General features: G+C 44.4%; 1 protein-coding gene across 1 annotated transcript in view; it reads left to right on the top strand.

Moving 5' to 3' along the window:
- Positions 1–953: 953 nt before the first annotated feature.
- Toll-6 (Toll-like receptor 6) overlaps positions 954–17,665 on the top strand; it is a 43,451-nt gene continuing 26,739 nt past the window's right edge. Inside the window, exon 1 of the mRNA XM_070670352.1 lies at positions 954–5,575. Within this exon, the coding sequence (XP_070526453.1) occupies positions 1,897–5,559 (3,663 nt within the window). The 5' untranslated portion in view covers positions 954–1,896 and the 3' untranslated portion in view covers positions 5,560–5,575. The remainder of the gene's footprint in view (positions 5,576–17,665) is intronic.

The following is a 17,665-nucleotide window of genomic DNA, read 5'->3' as shown; positions in this document are numbered from 1 at the left end:
TAGTTGTATGAACAGACGAAGACTCTTCCGTTCAAATGAGATCCCGAGCGAGATGGAGACGACTGGTAAAGACGGCGCGAGACGTCGCTGTCCCTGCCTCTGCCGTCGTCGAGGATCGTCCACGACCACTCACGTAACGCTCGAGCTAGTTTCGGACGTGTATTCAGTCCACGTCTTTTGTCTACTGTCGCTTTGCGTTTCGCTTGGACATTCGCGAAAGGTCGGATAAGTACAGAAGCTAGTTCTGCCCGTGCTAAACGACTTGCATTGTAAAGCGAACTCTATATCTTTAGAATACATTAGGAGATCTTATAACACAATTGTTTAATCATTAAATAGATCTACGTAAGAGGAAAGATTTAATAGAAATTTCGAAAAACCGCCTCCGTTTCTCGATCCTTCCTCGTATCGCCGATAGCGCATTCATCGGTATCTTCCGTTCTTCGACGCCCGGGACGGCACGATATCGATATTTTTTTGCCGGCTTTAATAACGAGTAAAGTGTCGATGCTTTTTCTTTTTTTCTCCGATAGCGTGTCCCTGGTCTCGGCCTGTGCCGGACCGACCAGGAGAGAACGGCGAGAAGATACAGACAGGTTGCGTGCAATGTCCGCTCGTTCTTCCCTCTTCTCCAGCGGGTCGTCGCGCGACGCGCATCGCGCATCGCGCGTCCATACGTCGATCGCGTGTAATGGTAACGACGTGCGGCCGTGTGCGTGCGTTACATCGAGGGGTATATACGCGCAAGAAAGACGCTGCTTCGCGTACGAAACGCAGGACGTCCTCGTCGTACCCCGAGGTCCTGCGGTAGGCGCGTGCTCACTTCACTTGGGTGCCGCCGCTCGTCGGCGCCTCTGTGTGTGAGTGCCGCCGCCTCGGTGGGGGTAGAAACGATTGGTGGACCCTGCGTCGAGTTAGATGCGGAGGAGATCTCGCTCGTCAGTCGCGCGGTGGCCGTCGTACCAAGTGTTACGGTCTCTGTCGTCGTGAGGAGACGATTTCTGCTCCGATTTCTGTCCGACCGCCACCGTTGTTTTCGTTATCGCGGATTACTTGACTCGCGAAATCGTTCTTTTTTCTTATCATTTCTCTTTTCTCCTATCGACGCCTCTCGTTTTTCTCTCTCTTTCTCTCTCTCTCTCTCTCTCTTTTTCTTTCTCTCTTTCGGACGATTCTTAAGTCTAATTTTTCAATGAACTCTGATCGAAAAACGGAGCGTGAAGCGGAGTTTGCTTCGATATCGAGGAAGTAGTGTGATGTGCGGGATCTTGTAATGGCACATCTTAAAACGGAGGAGTTTGCACGAGACGTCAATGTCGCGCGGATAACAGGGCGCGTTCCCTTCGTCCAAATGCGGGATGTTGTAGCGAGACACGACATTAGTTTGTCAACGAATCATCGTAAGTGGATAACATTCTGATACAGGATTGATGCCTGCTAAAAGATTTTTACGTGACTTCGCCCGGTAATCACTGCCGATAATTTTGGAGAACTGAGCTTCCGAATCTGGAGAACATCGCGAACGTTAGCTTATCTTCGCGAGTAAAAAAAGCGTATTAATTATAACGGAGTATCTGCCGCGCGTCGAACAAATAATCGACGCTTTAAATGGCAAGTGCCATAATGCCATAGTGTAAACAATCGAGAATATAAGCCGAGGCTGCGCGATAATAATTACGATTTAACCCTGTACTAACAATTGTGGTAATTTAATGGGAATCCTTAAATGCTCGCCGTTAATCGAATCGGAGTAAATGTAGAGCGTATGAGCGGGTGATTTGAGTGCTACGTTTGGAGCGCAGTGAGCAATAATCGGTAACGTGACGCGGTTGCGCGGCGTGTGATGATTAGGAGACAGAGAAGCGGTATTAAGCGCGGACAACGAGTTCACTAAAGATGCGTGGGCTCGTCGGTCGGCACGAAGGTCCCGGGAGAAGATCGCTGTCGTTGGTTTATTACTGCCTCCTTCTGCCAGTGTACCACGTGCTCGCCGTGACCAGCGAGCTACCGCCGAGGCTCGATTTACCCGATTATTGTTCATGGGATCTACGGCAGGATGGCGCGCTTACCTGCGTGCATCGTTACACCGGCAACGACTCGCTCAGAACCAACTTTTCTCAAGCCACAAGCGAATACGTGACCTCCATGAACATCGTCTGCGAGGACTCCGATCTAGAAGACGACAATGGGGTACTGAACGTAGACAGTTTTCTCCATTTATGGCGGCTACGATCGTTGAAATTGACGGGATGTAAGTTGGCGCATTGGCCGGCAAAGTTACTCAGCAGTTTGCGCGATCTTCGTAATTTGACTATCAGAACGCAGAACGGGCGCAAGACAAATTATAATTTAGAATTGGAAAAGTGCAATTTTGACATCATCCCGCAGATCGAAAAACTCGATCTGTCATCGAATAACATTTGGCAAATACAGCATCCCCCGTTTTGCTCTTTATCTAACTTGGTAACTTTGAACATGTCGAGAAATTTACTGAAGGACATCACGGAACTCGGATTTCAAGATGTTAGCGAAGAAAAAATATCCGAGAAGCATCCGAGGCATCAAGAATCGACGTCGGCGCGTCGCCCGTGTTCTCTGGACGTTCAGTCGTTAGATATGTCGAATAATCAAATTTCCAAGCTGCCAATTAACGGATTCTCGTCGTTGAAACGTCTCAGAGTATTAAATTTGTCCAGTAATGCGATCGCCGCGGTAGTAGACGAAGCTCTGCACGGGCTCAGATCTCTCGAGAGCCTCGACCTATCTGGAAATAAAATCGTCGCTTTGCCGACGGCGGTGTTCCGAGATGCTACGAAATCGCTGAAGGAGCTGCGATTGCAAAACAATTCTATAAGCGCGCTGCATGGTTTAGTGACCGATATGAATCAACTAGTTGCTCTCGATTTGTCAAAAAACGTCTTGACTAGTATGTGGTTAAACGCAAACACATTTTCCGGATTAATACGTCTCGTACTTTTGAATCTGTCTTACAATCGGATTAGTAGATTAGATCCGGCAATTTTTAAAGATCTTTTTACCCTACAAATTTTAAATCTCCAACACAACGAGATAGCAACGATATCGGCGGACACATTCTCTCCGATGAGCAATCTGCACACTCTAGATTTAGCTCACAATCGTTTGACTTATCTTGACGCTTACTCCTTGAACGGATTATTCGCGCTGTCGCTGCTGGCCTTGGACTCAAATTTGCTCGAGGGAATTCATCCAGACGCCTTTCGGAACTGTTCAAGCATACAAGATTTAAACCTGTCCGGCAACAATCTTGACAGCATACCGGTGGCGCTAAAAGACATGAGGATATTGCGAACTCTCGATCTGGGCGAAAACCAGATCAGAAGCTTGAATAAACCCGGTTTCCGAGGAATGTCAAGTCTGTATGGGCTAAGAATGATCGGGAATGAAATCACTAACATCACGCAGGAAGATCTCGTGGAATTGCCGGTGCTACAGATATTAAATCTCGCCAGAAACAGAATTGAATACGTGGAAGACGGGGCGTTCGCGGCGAATCCGGCGCTTCAAGCGATACGATTGGATTCAAATTTATTGCAAGACATGTCCGGCATTTTTGCAAATTCGCCCGGTCTTTTGTATCTCAACATGTCCGACAACATGATCACGCAGTTCGATTACAGCTATCTACCCGAGAAATTACAGTGGATGGATCTACATAAAAATCTTATTACGGATCTGAGCGTCGCGCCGCGAAATATGAGATTGCAGACGCTCGATATATCGTTTAATCGGCTAACGAAAATACACTCTCGATCAATCCCGGATTCCATCGAGCTACTGTTCGTCAACAATAACTTGATATCCTCCGTGGAACCGCAAACATTCTTCACGAAGACGAATCTCACTCGAGTGGATCTCTACGCGAATCTGATCGTCAAGATGAACCTCTCGGCGTTCCAGCTTACTCCGGTGCCATCTAACAGGCAACTTCCGGCGTTCTACATCGGCGGAAATCCCTTTACATGCGACTGCACCACCGAGTGGTTGCAGAGGATCAATTCGCTTATGCTGAGACAGCACCCGAAGGTGATGGATCTCGAGTCCGTTTACTGTAGATTACCTTACGATCGTCACAAATCTTTTATACCGCTGCTGGAAGCCAAGTCCTCGCAATTCCTGTGCACTTACAAGGCTCACTGTTTCGCTCTCTGTCATTGCTGCGAATTTGATGCTTGCGACTGCGAGATGACGTGTCCGACGAACTGCACGTGTTATCACGATCAATCCTGGTCAGCGAACGTCGTCGACTGCTCCAATTCGGGCTACAAAACCTTACCGGGTCGATTACCGATGGACGCGACGGAGGTTTATCTCGACGGAAATAATTTCGGGGAATTAAATTCTCACTCGTTTATTGGCCGAAAAAATTTACAAATTCTTTACGCGAACGACAGCAATATTATCGCGATTCGCAATCATACGTTTAGCGGTTTGAAGCGGTTGCGTATACTTCATCTCGAAAATAACAAGATAAGCGTGCTTAACGGCGTGGAGTTGATGCCGCTAGAAAATTTGAAAGAGCTTTATCTGCAAAATAATCTGTTGACGTATATCGATAACGGGACGTTCTTGCCATTGCGCCAGCTAGAAGTTTTGCGTTTGGAGAACAATCGTCTCGGCACTTTCGCCCTCTGGCAACTCGGCCAGAATCCATATCTAGTCGACATCGGTTTATCCAGTAATCCGTGGAACTGCGAGTGCTCGTATCTAGATCGCGTACGCGAGTGGATGTCCCGTAACCGGGCGAAGATCAACGACTGGCGTAGCGTCACCTGTTCTCTCGGCGTGCCCATTACTCTTCCGGCGAACGGATCGGTCATAAATTGCGCGGCATTAACGGGCACGACTTCCGTCGTCGAAGCGCATCCGCTGGAGGCTTATCTGCCGCTGCTCCTGGCTACAGTCGTGCTGATTTTCGCAGCAGTGGCTTTGGTGTGCGGCGCAATCAGGCATCGTCGTACCCTGAGAACCTGGGCCGCTAGTAGATGCGGTCTGCGGGCGTGCTACAAAACCGCAGCCTTCGAAGATCAGGAGAAACCGTTCGACGCCTACATCTCCTATTCTGCGGTCGACGAAGCCTTTGTTTCAACGATTCTCGTGCCGGGTCTCGAAACTTCATATAGGCTGTGCTTACATTATCGCGACCTCGGTGCCGGGAGCAACGTCGCCGACGCCGTAGCCGAAGCGGCCGACTCTTCGAGGCGCACTATTCTCGTACTGTCGAAAAACTTTCTGCACGGCGAGTGGTCTAGGTTCGAATTTAAAGCGGCTCTGAGGGACGCTCTCAAAGGAAAGGGTCGCTCGGTAATTTTGCTTCTAGTGGGCGGGGTGTGCCCCCGGGATCTCGATGCCGATCTTAAAAAAAGAATCTCGTCGCACACCGTTCTCGTTTGGGGGGACAAGTTGTTCTGGCAAAAGCTGAGGTTCGCCATGCCGGACGTGTCTCCTGTTCCCGTTTTGGAAAGACCCCTACCGTTGCCGCCGCCCCCGCCACCACCGGTTCATCATCAATGGACGTAGAGCTGCCGTTATTTAGGTAAATAATTTTTTGTCAAATTGTATTTATTCTTGTGCCCGTTATATGTAATAGCATTGTTTGTTTTATAAATTCGCACTTTGCCTTTACGCTTATATATTTGAAAAAAAAAAAAAAAAAAAAAAAAACATTCACGCAATGTCCGAAAAATATTTTATACTAGAAAATTTCGTACGCTTAAACAAAATTTTATCGAGATCTAAAAAAAAAAAAAAAACAAAACTGTTTCGATATTACAAATCTATGTTTTACAATAATTTTAAATTGATTTTCTATACAATACACGTATCTGATGCATATTTACATATGAATATATATTGCGTATCATCCGGCAGATTTCACAATATCCGATAGTGCTATTAATGTTTATCATTGCATGAAAAAACTTTTATACAAAAGTTATAGTATTTTGTAACGTAGAAGCGAAATATTAAATAACCTCCGTTTAAATGAGGTAATCCGAAAGAAAAATAAATATGACATAATGCTTAAAATGTATCACCATATTTTTATTACATTTTAAAATATTTTTCGCCAACAAATAATTATTTATTTACAATTATTATATCATTCATGATCAAATATATAACATTGGTGAATTATGAATTTATACTTTTATATCGGTTTTTGCAATTCTGAATTTAACATTGAACAAATTATTCCATATTTATATATACAATTTTGACAACTTCTGATATCGTGAAAGCAATCGTTCAACCATTATCTTGAACAATAATCTTACTCGATGAAAGATCGTGTACATAACACGCTTTTGTGCCCTAAAATAGGAGTAACGTTACTTCCGGTTGCTGAATACTTGCGATAGAAAGTTGGCTAAGTACAAAGTCGTTCGTCGTTAATCCAATAGAATTCATAATCGATGTTCACGTACCTATAAAAGCGAAGGCGCGCGCGCGTGGTACGTATATAATAGTATATAATGTTAACGGTTCAAATTATATATAATTCCTAAACGACAGGCTAACGAGGCGGTAGTCGTGCCATTGAACGCGCTTCTACGCGACCTGCAGCCCATTTAACGGCGACACATTTCGAGCTATTGTGATCGGGGGGCATGAATGAGGTCATCTTTCGACGCTCGGTTTTGCACGAACATATGGGTCGACGAGAAATATACGAAAAGTCGCATTAAATCCGTCGTTACACGTCCGCCAGTGGCGAGCAAACTAGGAAAGTCCATCAATCGTTCGGGCCATTTGTGCTCTCATAACTATTCTCACTCAATTAGCGATTAAGTTCGCTTTTGTCCGAATTTGCTCCCCTGCCAGAAGCACAGAAGACCGTAAACCTGCTATCGTTCATTCTTTAATATCGATTTCGTAATCTGTATATCTGTGCGTAAGAAATAATATTCGCAAGTTGAAGAAACGATAATGACTTTGATACGGTTCAAAGAATCACAGTGCACGGTATTATAAAAATATGAAAGTTTTATTATTGAAAAATAATATTTTCAAAGAAGTTCAAAGTTTTAAAACATCTGCAGGACAAAGATTAGACGTTTAGTAAATACTGAAACACGAAACATTTCGTTTCATTTATTGTCAATTTCTTCTATATTGCTTAAAATATGGAAATAATTGCAAAACTTGTTAAATTTTATTTTAAGACTTACGTTCTTTATTTCAATTTTTATACATTTATCGTAAAAAAAATTTTGTTTCTTTAATCGTAATTATTTTGCAGTCATTACGTATAATTATCTAAAATAATTCATTATCGCTCATTTAACAGCGATTTTATTTCGCATTCAGTTTCTCCCGCATCGGGAAATGACGAGCAATTTCGTGATCCGCCTGTTCGTTCGCCCGACTCGTGCCTTTGTAATCACCAGTCGAATAGAATTATCTCTGTCGCGCAGATCGGCAATGTGAAAGAGGGAGGCCAAATGCAACGGATGTTACATTAAAGCCAGCACGACGCGCGGGAAAATTAGGAAAGTCAATTGATCGTCCGATTCCCCGCAATCCCGCAACAATGCCTTTCTCCCCTGACCACAGACTGCCAGACAGGCTCTCGATTTTCTTTGTATCAGGTGGCCGGCCATTCACCGCGTTAACTTTCCGCGACACGTTTCAGTTTCAGCTGTTACCCGAGAGCTCCGCGCGAAACGGTGGTACATGGCTCGAAAGAGCAAACTGAAAATACGAGAGGGGCTGGGGAGAAGTCCGGAAGGTCCCTTTTTACCCCATAAACTTCCAGGTTTAGACCAGGCGCCTGCGTGGTCGACGGTTTCCATTAAAAGCTAAGCCGCCGATAAGCTGCATCGATATCAGTCGCTCTCTCTCTCTTTCCCCGTTTTCTTCTCTTTCTCTCTCTCCCTTTCTCTCCCAACGGGATTACGCAAAGTTATTTAGCCGGAACAGGAAAATGCTTATTGTCGCGCGTTAGCTCGCCACCGGCCTGTCCATTCTAATAGCAATGTGCCGCCGTTCGCTTCCTCCTCTCGGAGGAACCGCAAATGGATGCGATTTGTGAAATCTCGAGATATTTGCGCGGAGAACGCCGACCGTTTTCACCAGCTTCGCGAAGAGAAAAGATCTCATATTTTTTTTATAACGATTTATCGCATTCCGCGTGCCTACCGTTAAAGACGGGATTTCGTTGTCAGTTTCGGTTTCGAGTATGATATACGACGTCGCGGCTGGAAACAACTTTTTATCGATTAAGTTATCATACGGTGGCACGTAACGAGCGTTTAAGCACCCGTCGCACGCAATTCGACATCGCTGCGCCACCGTCGTCAAATTCAGCCCCTTTTCTCGACTTCGGAAACTTACGCCCATGTAGAATAGGACTCGTTAAGGGTAGTTTCTCGCATATTTTCGGCCGAGATTTCCGAACGTTCGTGATCTCTTCCCTCTTTCCATATTATCCGCCGAGAAAACCATTTAACTGCTCGTCGTGCGATAACGTCATCGTAAAGGTAGGGTCGTGGAACTTTTCAATCTTGGCAGGAGAAAAAAAAAAAGAGAAAAAAAAAAATCCAGAAGGCGGTCGCGAAGTAAAACGCCTTAATAGAACTGCCGTCGACGGAGATACGTACTCTAGGAATTGTCTACGATGGAGCAGGTAGAATCTTCGATCATAGGTATACCTGCCTGCACCGTTCGTTCTGTACTTGACAAGGGCACGCCCGAGTCCAGAGAAGACAAATGGCTTAGCTGTCGGACCTTGCATACTCTCTTAGGAGAAAAAGGTACAAGAAATTGAAAAGTGATTTGTATACTAATTCGTTTCTCGTACGCTCGTAAGTGGGCGAGCATTTCGGTGTTCTAGGCGTACCTTAGCCGCGAAATGGTCGTTTATTACTTTCCATATACGCACGTCTTAGTCATATTAGGGAAACAAGTGCAGCTGAAAATTTTTTTCCTCAACTTTCACTTAAGCGCGAGTCTCTTAATGAGGAATCTCATTTAAAGTTACGGAAACGAAAGATAATAACCCTGATAATTTTGAATTTAATTATGCACGTATTATAAGAAACAATTTACACATTTTAATATAGCATACGCGTTAAGCTTGCTTCATTTAGTCTCGCCTAGAAAAATCGAAAAAGCCGTACGCGTTACGGTTAATGCTAGCGCGCTAACTTTCTGTTGATTTTTGCAACAGCACGATCCTCCACGCTTCGTTACATGCCTTATCCGAAATAACGTTCGCATACATAATTTAATGGATCACATGTCTAAAAGTCACGCATCGTGAAAGGAAATAAGAGTGACGGCGGATGTGCTCGAGTAGTTGAACGCGTGAGTTTTTCGTACGTGCGACGCAGATAAATAAGCGTGAGCTAGAGACCAAACCGGTAATCGATGCTCGGAAATTCTTCCGAGAAAATGTATCGCGAGGTCTAATGGGAATGGCCAACCGGCATCTAAAAATGCCAAGTTTCTTAATTATTAGTTTCATAATTGCTACTAAGTTAATTGTAGTCTCGCAAACTTGGTATATATATATATTTTTTTGTTTATTGTTTTATTTATTTTTGTTTACATGAATCAATTACTTATTCGTACGCGTTTGAAAGCATCGCGCCTCCAAATTAATTATGGTAGATACTACGTCTTTAGTATACCTTTGCTCATTATAATTTTCTACACGTTATACAAACTACCCGATAAACTTTATGGCACGTATTACGAGGAAGATTATATCTGAGCGTCAATTATGAACACGTTGAGAAAGAGTTGCATCGTTAATCAAAATGCAAAGATCGTAGCAGCTTATGAAACGCGGGAAATCGAAAAAATAAAAAATAAAATAAAAAAGTTGATTGAAAGAGCCGGAAAACTTTAAAAATTAAGAATAGACTACACTGCTAAAAACAGTGTAAAGTCTGTATCAACGAAATTAAACTGTCTCGCGGTTCTATTTCGAGAGTTATTCTACATTAATATTACTCGGCCTTGAACTAAAAATATTTTAACCTTGTTCACGTTACATTATTACGTGTCTTATTATCGCCATATATCATTATTAACTAGATTCATTAATATGACAGGCGAACGGTTATATTAGGGACAATCTATTATAACATTGCCCATCCATTTTCATTAGTCCCTAAATTATTAGCTTGTTCGAATGGATAAAATTTTAGCCTAAAAAATGCTCAATTATATTACAAGCGAGAAAGTATTGACGAATTTCATTTCGCTGCAACGTTCGTTCACGCGTACGTTCGCGAATCGCAAAAGAATCGATTCTCCCAGACACGGATGGTCGTGCACGTGCACACGGACATCTCAGGGTATGAGTCAATGATCCGGAAGACTTGTCCTCGGTGGTTCTCGAAAGAGCGACTGACGAGGGTTTTCGCGTATCGGCGCGAGTACGGTATTACATTTCCGAGATTGGCATATCGCTCGCCAATACACCGTGGATGCATTGTCCATCGTCGTCATCGTCGTAACCGGTAAAATGCACCTCGGAAGCGTCCCCGAGCCCTCTCGCCCTTTCATTGTCGGTTCGACGCGCGGTGTTTTACGGCGCGCTTCCCCGTTCTTCCACCAATGCATTCCGAATTGTACTCCCCGCTGTCGTATACCTTCGGGAGGTCCTATTCTCTCTCCGGCTGTTCGCTATTGTGCCCGCCTTTAGTGCGGGTTGCCGTCGGAAATGTAACTCGTGATGCTCGCGCACGAAACGAGTCAAATAAGCCGGCGACGAGTGCACCTTCTTCACAATACCCGGGAAAACTCCGACAGCGTCCAGCGTTGACATTTCAAGTAACGGGCGCGCTCGTAAAATACAATGCGCAGTTAAAAGATCGGTTTCCGCTTCAATTCGGTGACAGATTGTTACTTTTTTTCTTCTTCTTTTTTTTTTTTTTTTAGTCAAAGTTCAAAAATTAGTGCTCGATTAATTATGTGTCGCATCATGGTACGCAGAAAAGCTAAAAATTTCCAGTTGTAACGTTTTAAAAATGGAATGCGCGACGGATTCGTTAGAGAAGGAAACGCACAAAGTTATGCGGTTTTATGACGGCGGCTCTCTACGCGGCTGGTTCTTAGAATCTTCACTAATCTTATCGAGTGCCGCTGGCATAGCCATAAAACACCTGCATCCGCGCGACATTTGAGGAGGTCGCGGAACGCTTTTATAGTGCTTTTAGCTCGACTTGTACGCGCCCTGTCATCGCCACTTCGCGGCTTTTCTCTCAAACCCAGCGCACGACGCGGAAGAACAGCAAGACAGCTTCCCAGTAAAGCCGTTAAACGACTTATCTGCCGGTGTATTTGGTCAATTTGAAGAGCATCTTTTCCCTTTAGCGCCCTACGATTTTCTACGGTCGCGAATACCACCACGCCTGGTATATAGCCTTCATTCGGATTCCCCCGCGTCTCACTTAAGCACCACTCCGACTTTTAATTCGTGCTGCTTTTCATCTTATCGCGCGACGCCTCTCTTCCCTCCTTTTTATTAGCGTTTCTGACTCGCCCTTTTGCTCTTCGAGAATCTTTCTCTTGAACAATGGAAGCAGGCGACAGCTCGCGGCGCGGCACGGCGATGCGACTCAAGGGGAGTGCTCTTGAAAAATTTACGCGGCCCCTTCTTTAGATACTCGGCGCAATTTGTATACTTTATTTCGACCCTCCCCCTTTTAGCTTTTGCTCAGCTACGATTCGCGAATCTTAATAGAAAAATATTTGCCGTATTAATGGATTCTTCTTGTACGCGCTGAAATCCGTATCATTGACATATTTATATTCGTAAAGATACGCGCGAATGCATAATGGTAGCGATTACACGCGCTTCTCTCCTCGCGATCGATGCGACGCGGAATGGAGCGGTTATAGATATAAATGCCGACACCCATAAAATATGGTTACATTGACTACCTTTCTCCCGGTGTTCTTGCCAGCCACTCAGTGGTATATCAACGGATATATCGTTTGGGTGCGTTTACCCCTCGCGCCTCGCTGACTTAGTGCCGAAGGAACGGATGTGACTCACCGCAAGGGACCGGGCGAATTTTCGGTAGATTCATAGCCTACGCATAAATCGATACGCTTCCACCATAAGGTACCGGCCGACGCGACATGGGGAGAGCGAGAAGTACATTTCTTTTTTTTTTTTTTTATACGCTACCTCGCGTACGCGTTTCGCGAAAGCTGATTCCTCCGTACGTGATTTACAAATTTACGAGTTAGAGTTAATTTGCAATTTACGCGCTGCGGACCCGTGTCGGTTACAGCGGGGTAGCGCGATAACAAATATTGGAGTTAATTCGCTCTCGATTCCGCAATAAACCAAGTTAGAGCGCGCGAGCATGTCGGGGATACTCGACGAGAGACCGACCCGGCCTTAACGCGAATATTCTCGGAGAAAAGGGTTTCGTATGTTATGAATGAAAACAACGCGCGGACCCACGCCACATACATTTATACATACATACATAAATAACATACGTACACACGTGCCATTTTATTTCAAAAACTAAAATACTTTGCTGCACCGCTGGCAGAGAGAGAATCTCTTTCAGATATCTCGCGTCTGCTTTTTGAACCATCCCACAAAATTGTAACATCTCTGGCTCTTTATACGCGAAAAGTTTTCGTCAATTTAGCACTTGATCGTGCAACCTCGAGAATTAATAAAGAGCTGTAAATAATATTTGCTGCGCGAGACTTGTATTTTATTATCGCGAGTTAGGCGATTTGTAGGACGACATGCATGTTCACCCTCGGCTTTCTAAAGTGCTTACGCAGGTGACGCGCGACGCATTGCGACGATTTTCCGCCGCGCCGGCGAGCAATTAACACAACTGTAATGCCGCAACGTTGCGGCCGAAGTTTCAGGAATGTAGAAGGCGGGTCAAGTCTATTACGACGCGCACACCCGGCAATGGCAGACTAATTACTGAAGCTGCGAGCGGCTGACGCACGCGTTGCAGCATCGTCGTTGGTTAGGCAAATGCCACCTTGTGTCGGGATTATTACGTACCTGCCTCGTTTAGTTTTAAGTCGGGACGTACATCTTCTCGCGATATCAGATCCACGATCTAGAATTCTGCAGACAGAACGACGTACGACGAGAGACAGGACCCAGTGATGCGCGACACGAAGAAGAGGTGTAGCTCCGTATAAAATCATAACCGCGCGCCGATGGAAATTCGGTCGTGCTGTGCTAACAGCAGCTGCAACGCGCCGAAGAGAATTCCGAAACGCAATCAATTTATCAGCAGCGGGTGCGCGAACGTGACCAGACTTAAGCATATGGCCGATTTAACGATGTCGGCCGGGGAAAGGGATCCATGACTACTCTTAGCGCCGGGAGATTATGCGTTCATGCTGATCCTGGAATATATTTTCCACGTCCGACACAAAGCTGCGAAAACGCGAGAAAGCAAGCGCATAAAAAGAGAGAGAGAGAAAGAGAGAGAGTGAATGGGAGAACGAATGAAAGGACGCACACGCGAAAGAGAGGAATGCCCCCAATTATGCACCGCACCAGCGACGAATTTGTTACGGCGCGCATTGTTAGCCGAACGGAACAATGGGAAATGTCGCACCCCCTTTTGCCGGCCACGGCCGATGGGGGTGGAAATTTTCGAATTACCCAACATACTCAGCTCCCGTCGGGTTTTACGTCGGTCAGCCCCGTCCGAACTCCGACGATCAAATTTTCTCTATTGGCGAATTCACGATTTCAAAAGGGACTGCGTAATTTCCAGCATAATGAGTGGCACGCGTATTAAAAATTTAATAGGTGCTATATACTTTTTTTTCCCCAATTAAATTTAAATATAAATTTTTTGTAATATTTGGGACGAACAGGGATTACAAATTTATAGAAAAATCTGTCAGTCGAATCGTCCGATAGTCGAACGCTGAACAATCAAGCTACTTAAAAAGATATTTAGAAAAGGGCTCATGCGCGCGCGAATAAGCTAATATTCATGCGAAAGAACTCAAATGTATCAGATCTCGATCGTATTGTGAAATCGATTTGAAAGGAAGAAGAAATTTTTCGAGGGCGCTTCGCAATCGTCGTATCTAGGACGGAAGACGGGTGTACCGCGGTGAATTCTTTTCAAAGAAACTTCAGGATTTGCTCGACAGTGCGACCTCACGTCACTCGTTCTCATACCAGCTTCCTCCTTAACGTTCTCTTGTTATTTCAATTGCCATCTCTCTTACCTGTCACCGTAGCGTTAGTCTGCCCGAGACGCCTGAAAAGAGCAAGCGGGAAGCGGAGAATTTTCTGCGTCCATTGAAAGTAAGATAAGCGTGAGCGTGAGCGGGATCTGATGCCTCCCGGGGGTGGAAACTCGACAAGGGGGATAGAAGGAGAGAGGGAGAGAGTCTTGCCTTTCTCTCGCATGGTTTTCTCTCCTTGGGAATCCGCAAAATGGAGCGCGGTGCCTATCATAACATCCTCGTTTTACGCTAACAATGCAGAAGTAACAAGACATTCGCCGAAGGACATTGAGCGTGAAAAAATAACGCGAGTGGATGATTCGCGGCGGAACGTTGGCGAACAGGAAAAACAGTCGCATAATTTTTCCGTTTGCACGACACCTATACGAGCAGTGGAATAATTTTATAATATTACCGAATGTTTTTAGAATTTTTTTTTTTATTTCTGCACGGTCCAGGTAGTCGAGGTCAGTGAAGCAAATAATTTTTACTTTGAGTTTAGAAATTGATTCCGTCTACATTTGCGTACATATGTAAGAATATAAATAATTTCTAGGTATACGTCTTAGGATATTTCGGAAGTACCTGGCGAAGCTTTTAAAAGAAATACAATTTTCACATTTTTCACTATTTTCGTTTTTTGTGAAAATGTCTTTATCGTTTTTGTCAGAAATTCGCAAAGTAACACACGCAGTTTGCGCGGCGCTCTTTTATTTTTCCGCGTGTAATATATTCAATGAGACTAGCGTAAGATAAGAACCAACGAATACAAAGTATTTGACTAGTTTGCTGGTGAAGTAAAAAGTTGGACGCAAAATAGCCGTTTCCCGTGTATAATCTAATTGGAAAAAATGCGGGAAATGTTTCGAAGGTATTTACGAGTGCAGAGAGAAACTAGGAAAAATTGCAGCGGAAGCGAAAAGTCGAAACGCGATACGCTCGCGGTGGAACGAGTCGTCATTAGGGTCTTTGAGCCCGCGGACGAAATTACGCTTGGATCTCCGTATGATCTGCGCTTTATTATATCCACTATGTAATTTTCATTCCATCCGTTCCACATTGAAGTGTACATGCGTGTCTTCGGTCCGTTAGATACTTTTTAACACACATTTCCCGCGGCATTTTCTTCTCGATGCTTTCCTCCTACGTGTTTTAAGCATCGCCTTTGTTTTACGTAGTACTCGGAGTTAATTGAATTTTGATACTCTCGATATCTAGTTTTAAACAAAGAAGCCGAAGAAATGCGGATAATAAAACGTTCAAACATCTCGCTAGTAGTAATAATATTTAAAGGAAATAAAACTACGCGGCGGAATAAATTTGCAACGAAATTAAATGATTACGGAAGAGTGACGGAGAATTACGCGAGGCTCCTCGATATTTCTTTTCTAGCTCGATCATCCGGGGGTGTAGCCATAACGGAATTCTTAAGTACAAATTTAAGGAGCCTCAATGATTCGCACCGCGGACGAATAAAACCGGGGAAACTTTCGATTGATTTTTCAAGCTGAATTCACAAGCACTCATAATCCAAAGTTTCGAGGGTTTCAAGAGAGGAATAAAGTGCGAAGCGAAATGAGATCCTGCGACGGAGATAGCGACGGGTACCGCGTGGTGGGAACAGTGGAAACAAAACTAATATCGTTAGCGTAAATTTTAAAGAAAATAGAGGGGAAACTCTATTTCTCTTATGGGTCCGCTTTAATTAATAACTGAGTATATATTTGCGCGTTCGTTTGTACAAAGAGCTTGTACGCCGGGGAATAACGTTTCACGTCTAATATATTTACTCCCTCGCTTCAGAGTATATTTACATTTATGGAAAATAAGTGTTCTGTGTAAATCCTCTTTACTTAAGGATGGCGACGCTTGACGTTCGATATCTTCGAGAGATTAAAATTAAGGACCGTTTGATTTCTATATTACGAGTAATTTGAAATAAAATCTACGTGCACCTGAGCATTTATCGAAATAAATAACCCAGGAAACTTCCCGGGCAGAGAATATCGTGCGAGCTTTTATTTCACTACCGCGAATGTAAGTCAAGGGCCAATGACGGGATGATAAATAAGATTAGATTGGAAAATTTAATGAGTTCGCGATCCATCGATGGATCGTTAAATTTTGTTGATTAATGAATCTTTATTGAATAACAACTGTTTCTAGCGAATTTCGGGATCCGTTTCAGGCAAGCTCTTGCGCGATATTTACGTGGAAATACCGTCGTCGTCGCTAGCAATTGCCTTCCACGTTTTCATTCTCCCTTTGACATTAATTCCCGTGCTCGGGGAAATTAATTGGCGTTACACCGCGGGATATGCATGCCGAGTGCCGCCGTAATTAATAAGGCACAGTAACGGCATAGAAAACGAGCTAGTGGAAACCGGCTTGGCGGCGGATGATTAGCCCGGAGGAAATCACGGCACGATAGCGCAAGATCTCGCGAAACAACGATCCGTCGTACCGGTTTTTACACAATGTAGCACCGTTCTTTTTATTGCGACTCGACGCGACGAAAACCATGCTTTTGCCGGATAAAGAGAGAGAGAGAGAGAGAGAGAGAGAGAGAGAGAGAGAAAAGGCAGGGATGAAAGACGGGAAACAGAAGCGGACGAACAACGAGGCATTGTTCGCCTCGCGTGAGATTGGTGAAACAAGGATTACTTTACATGATGGTGCAGTGGTCGCGAGCATTAGGCAGGTGTTACGAGACAGTCTCGTAATCTCGTAACGGAGTTGTGCCCGACGCAATAATCGTTAGAACCGCGCATAATTGCAACCATCGTGAGCGTAGTTTGCATACCATTTCGTTACGGAGAATCTCTGATTTTATGATCGCCGATGCGATGCTGCGCACGGTGTGGTATAAAAATAGTTGGCGTCTATAGAACTCGCGATTCTTTTTGGTAAAGGATGCATGCAGAATAAGCTCTCGTCAGAAAGAAGTTTTCCACGCTGAGCGACCCATTCGGTCCATCGGTGTCTGTCGGTGAAGCTTGCAAATGTAGAGGCGATCCAAGTTTCCTCGTGTAATCGCCTTGTTGGCGATATTATCCTCCGTTTTCGTCGCCCACGCAGCCGAACTTTGCCATACACAGACGCCATAAAGCCATGTGTAATTGTGCAAACGCGTTGGCGGTGTAATTGAAACAGGAGCCGGAACAGTGAAGCGGAAACAAACGCATCTCGACAGTTATTCGATTATTCGTGCGAAAAAAATCGTAAATGCGCTAATTAACTCCGAAAGCTTTACGTTACGTATGCTTGCATGGGCTTGGAAAAACGGTATAATCTTGGCTTACAGCGGTATTTTTGTAGCTTCTCTGGCATTTTTAAATTATATCGCATGGATATCGGGAGATATTTATTGCCGAGCTATAAAAATCCCTTTCAATATATAAAAGATCGATAGTAACTGTTGTATTCT

The sequence above is a fragment of the Cardiocondyla obscurior genome, linkage group LG20 (assembly GCF_019399895.1).
Source record: "Cardiocondyla obscurior isolate alpha-2009 linkage group LG20, Cobs3.1, whole genome shotgun sequence".
In the NCBI taxonomy this organism is placed as follows: domain Eukaryota; kingdom Metazoa; phylum Arthropoda; class Insecta; order Hymenoptera; family Formicidae; genus Cardiocondyla; species Cardiocondyla obscurior.
The sequence above is the reverse complement of the archived record's forward strand: the minus strand, read 5'-3'. Positions and strand labels throughout refer to the sequence as shown.